This window comes from Sinocyclocheilus anshuiensis, unplaced genomic scaffold (genome assembly GCF_001515605.1).
Source record: "Sinocyclocheilus anshuiensis isolate Anshui unplaced genomic scaffold, SAMN03320099.WGS_v1.1 scaffold1632, whole genome shotgun sequence".
Taxonomy (NCBI): Eukaryota; Metazoa; Chordata; class Actinopteri; order Cypriniformes; family Cyprinidae; genus Sinocyclocheilus; species Sinocyclocheilus anshuiensis.
Window position 1 is genome coordinate 452713 of NW_015558674.1, and position 5024 is coordinate 457736.

General features: G+C 36.1%; 1 protein-coding gene across 1 annotated transcript in view; it reads right to left on the reverse strand.

Annotated features, from left to right (window-relative positions):
* Nucleotides 1-5024, reverse strand: part of LOC107681295 (immunoglobulin superfamily member 8-like) — a 24497-nt gene that overhangs the window by 3015 nt on the left and 16458 nt on the right. Inside the window, exons 3-4 of the mRNA XM_016477565.1 lie at nt 4354-4806; nt 1872-2282 (exon numbers count right to left, since the gene is read on the reverse strand). Coding sequence (XP_016333051.1) covers nt 1872-2282; nt 4354-4806 — 864 coding nt within the window. The remainder of the gene's footprint in view (nt 1-1871; nt 2283-4353; nt 4807-5024) is intronic.

Consider the following 5024-nt stretch of genomic DNA (forward strand, 5'->3'; position numbering starts at 1 on the left):
ATAGCTAGGCTATTTTAGTTCCCCTCACTCCACAACAAAGCCTTTCAATTAACAGTATTTAGAAAAGAACAAGAATTAAAAATATAAGAAGCTATAGCAATATAAACGACAAGCCAAAACGAATACATTTAGGATAAAACGAAACTGAAAGCAACGTTGCGTCTCTCATTCCACACAAAATCAAATGTTTCCGTATTCGCGATGTATCTGAATGGCAAATTATTATTTATTATGTAGCCTACGCTTCACTCGCGTTCCAATATCCACGTAAAATAAAATGTTTTGCATAACATCACGGCGGTGCGGTGATAACAATTAACTGCACAGATTTTACTACATATTTTTTTACTACATAGTTTTTTACTACATAGTTTTTTACTACATAGTTTTTTCCATATGTTTGACTGACATTGATTTGTGTACATTCCCAATAAAAACAAATCGTTGTGCTTTTGTAAAATAAGCCTAAAGAAAAATAGGATGCCGCTTTCTGCCGTCTTGGTTTCCTTTCGCGCAGCACAAAAATGAATCGAAACTCTGCATACTAGGCTACTTGTTGCACAGTTTTTCTTTAATTTTCTTAATTTATTATTTAAGTAAAATATGTTTTTCATATAGGCCTATTTATTCATTATATATATATTTATTATGTTTTTCTCCGCTCGCAGAAGCGCTGCAGGTGCGTATATGATGACCATGTGAATCCTCATGTTCTGTTGTTTGCTGCTTTTTGCGCATGTAAAATTAATCCCCGGGAAACAAATGTTAGTATTTTTTAACGGGTCACAGACACTTATCCTTTCTAATTTAATTCAATTCTAATTTAAAATAATCTTGTCGGTTAACGGTTAACAATCAGTTAACGAGCGTCGGTTGTCGGTTAGGAAAAATAACCGAAATGAACATCCCTAGTTTAAATCAAAGATTTATTTTGCATTTTTAAATTAGAACTAGGTGAAAAATTAGTTTTAGAACTAGGTTTTGATAGTATTTTATAGACTACTATTTAAAAGCTTGGGGTTGGTAAGATTTTTTAATGTTTTCGAAAGAAGTCTCTTCTGCTCACAACAGCTGCATTTATTTGAAAATACAGTAAAAATAGTGAAATATTATTCTAATTCAAAATAGCTGTTTTCTATGTGAATATCTGTTAAAATGTAATTTATTTCTGTGATGCGCAGCTGAATTTTCAGCATCATTACTCCAGTCTTCAGTGTCACATGATCTTCAGAAATCATTCTAATATGCTGATTTGCTGCTCAAGAAACATTTCTGATTATTATCGATGTCGAAAACAAATATTTTTGTGGAACCTGTGATACGTTTTATTTTTCAGGATTCACAGATGAATAGAAAGTTAAAAAGAGCAGCATTTATTTGAAACGGAAATCTTTTGTAACATTGTACACGTCTTTACTGTTACTTTTGATCAATTTAATGCGTCCTTGTTGAATAAAAGTATTAATTACTAAAAAACAAACAAAGTAACCTTACTGACCAAACTTTTGAACTGTAGATCAAATTACATGCTTGCTCTGAAATGCATGAAGTCAAATGCAAAATACATCTAGTTAAAAATAATAAAAATATAAGGAATGTTTTCCCACACTGTTCTTCAGTAAATTAACACAAGGGAAAATATTTAAATAATTTTATATGAATTAATATAACAAAACATGAATTAATTTAATTTCGAATCAATTTACTTAAGTGAACAGTTCAAACTGATTCGAAGAAATGAACTGAACTCTGATGCGATGGCCAAATAAACAGTGCATTAACATCATATTCATAATGTTGCTTAATGAACAAACAGTGCATATTCAATATATTGGCCAGCATTAATTCTAAGACATTTCTTTCTCACGCACCTTCAGTCTTCAGGCTAACAGTGACCCACTCTGATCTCTGTGTGATCGTGGCTGGACTCTCCGGTGCTGGTGTTTTTCTCCCGGCGTAGACGCTCACGGCGCAGCGGTAGAGTCCGGCGTCAACGGGGCGAACGGAGAACAGACGCAGAGAGAAGCTCCCGCCGGCCTCCTTCTCCATGCTGCCTCCTCCCGCCCCGCTGAGATCATCACCCCAGACCACCACGCCGTCGGGATCCACACGCACCACCTCCACCTCCACACTGCCCTCCGGCCCGTGCCGCATCCACTGCACCTGCAGCGCCGAGCGCTTCCACGCACCTACACCCAGCACCTGACAGCGAAGGCGGAGCGGAGCGCCGGGCCGCAGAGACACGTCACCGTCCGGGAGCAAACGCACGCTCAGTGTGTCCGCTAGAAAGAACACAGACTGGTTATTAAACTCACAACAAGCACTCTCACACTGTCTGAGCTTTAAATAGAGACTAACTCACACTTCTTATTGCTATTTCTCAGGTCAATACATCAATAAACATCAATGCAGAACCATAATTATGTTTCCCTGAGTACAAGCACACAAAGCACACATTAAAACTTACCAAAGCCTCTTTCGCACAGAAATTCCGGAAAATACACGGATAACGTGTCCCGGGATCGTTTGATTGTGGTTCATTCACACTGCCAGTGATTTTCCGGAATCTGTGTGTGCGTTCACACACATCCCGTAAAGACACGTGACATTACGATGAGACGTGTAATGTGACGCGTTCTGTTTCATTTAAGCTGGCGAACGATCTCAGCTTAAGCGCGGATAGTGAGGAGCTACTTGATCTCTGCTTCATTACAGTTTGCACATATTTTTTAGTCGTGAGCGTTGATCTGCCTTCAAAACACCTGATAAAAGAGTCGCACGATGACGTGCGTCATCACTACGACATGCCCTTTATGCCATTGGTTCTGGCTTTTGTTCACACAGAGCTCGTTCTGGGACTGAACCCGGCAATGTTACTAGGTCCCCAACCCGGGATCGATCCTGGGACGTGTTTGCGTTCACACAGAAGGCACTCCAGCAATTTTCCGGGACCAACGTGCAGTGTGAAAGGGGCTTAAGTGGCCACGAATTAAGAAACCATTCCCATGACTTGTTTATTCGTGGCCATGATTTACTAATTTGTTCCCTCAGTTTAGTTAAATCAAAACGAGGGAACAGATTAGTTCTTAATTCGTAAACACGATATATAATTTTTTAAAGAATTGAGGCTGCATGATCTGGGGTAAAAAAAATCTAATTGCAATTTTTCTGATGCACCAATGCACTAAAAATTCCAGGTTTGCAATGCTTGTTTGTAGGCTGCACAATTTGGACAAAATTTTGTGATTACATATCAATATGGCTATAAAATATTAATAAAAAAAATAATAATAGGAACATTTTTTATTATTATTATTTTATAGTGAAATATTACAATAGCAATAATTATTTAGATTTTTTTTAAATAATTTTTTAATATTTATTAATATATAAATAAAATTTACTTATGTATGTGTATGTATATATATATATATAAAATATTATTAATATTGTTATTATTAAAATATACAAATAACAAAAACAGAAAAATATACAAATTACTAAAAAAATTAAAAGATAAATATTACTATTTAAGAGTAATATTTATTAAAATTGTAATATTTCACTGTAAAATAAAAAATAAACAAGTATTTAAAAAAAAATGTATTTAACATTATAGATCCAAAACATCCAAAATACAGATTTAAGTGTTTATTTTATTACACTTTATTTATTTGCGCCTGTAGATTTAAATTTTAATACGTATCTTTAAAGTTTTTTCTCCACTTCAGCAGCACTTACATAAACCAAACTTTACAGTTTTATTCCTATCTATATTCTGAATGTTTGTTTATATATCATTTGCATTACTTATAACATTTTACTCCTAAAGAAACATGGTGAATTTGTAGTTGTTTTGACTGTTGACAATTAATGGATAGTATAGTAGTATAGTATATATTTATTTAATGCCATGTCAGCATCAATGGCTATTTTAGACAATTAATGGAAATGTATGCAAATGTGTGCATATTTAATTAGATATAGTTTCATTTGCATATTAAAACATACATTTTAGAAAATCATACAAGACAAAAAAATAATAATAAAATAAAATTTTAATTAATAAAAAAAATAAAAATTATTAATTAAAAAAATTAAGAGAAAAATAAAAAAACTTAATGTACTGTGATTTATTAATTAAATATTAATACAATTTTGACCATATTCTCTTGTGCGGTCTTGCCTTAAGCATTTAAAAATATATAGTTTACAGGCATTTATAAGCAGACATTTATTTAAAAAGTGTGGTCTTTTCTGTTTGAGCACCGATTCATATTTTGTTTGCATCTTAAGTACGTTCTAAAGTTATAATCTAATGGATCAGATGAAATAAGAGAGGTTGTTTCTAACCAAGCGGTTGAACGGTGAGATTCCCGAGCTCCATGGTCCTCTGTGCGATGCGTTCCCATTTGCCATCCGGATCTCTGATCCACTGCGCCGCCTCGCAGAAATACGACCCAGAATCCTCGGGTGCCAGAGCGCTCATCTTCAGCGCGTACAGATCCCAGCCTCCGTCCCCTCTGCGCTTCTCCACAGCGATCTCTCCGTCTCCGTATCTCTTCCCGTAGGCGCCGCTGCGGCCCGGAGTCACGCGCAGCTCGCGGTCGATGGAGATGATCTCTCGGAGGTTGTGACCCTGAGACTCCGCCCCCTTGCTTCTGCACACGCCGAACGCGACGGACACGTGAGTGTGCTGATCCGATTGGACGGACGCGGCGCACGTCAGCTGAAGCTCCGTGCCTTCGATAACGGGTTGGCCGCTCAGAATTCGAGAGTGTGTTATGAGCAGCGTGTCTGGAATCACTGCGGAAATAAAGCACAAAATGCTTTCTATTCATATTTACATTAACGAATCAGGGTCAATGAAGAAAACTTATTTTTGTCTATTTTTTTTTATTTTAGTTGGTCACACTTTATATTAGGTGGCCTTAACTACTATGTACCAGGGATGGGCATTTCAAGCAAAAATAATATTCGAAAATCGCAGGGTATTATTCGATTATTATTCGAAAATCGCACCC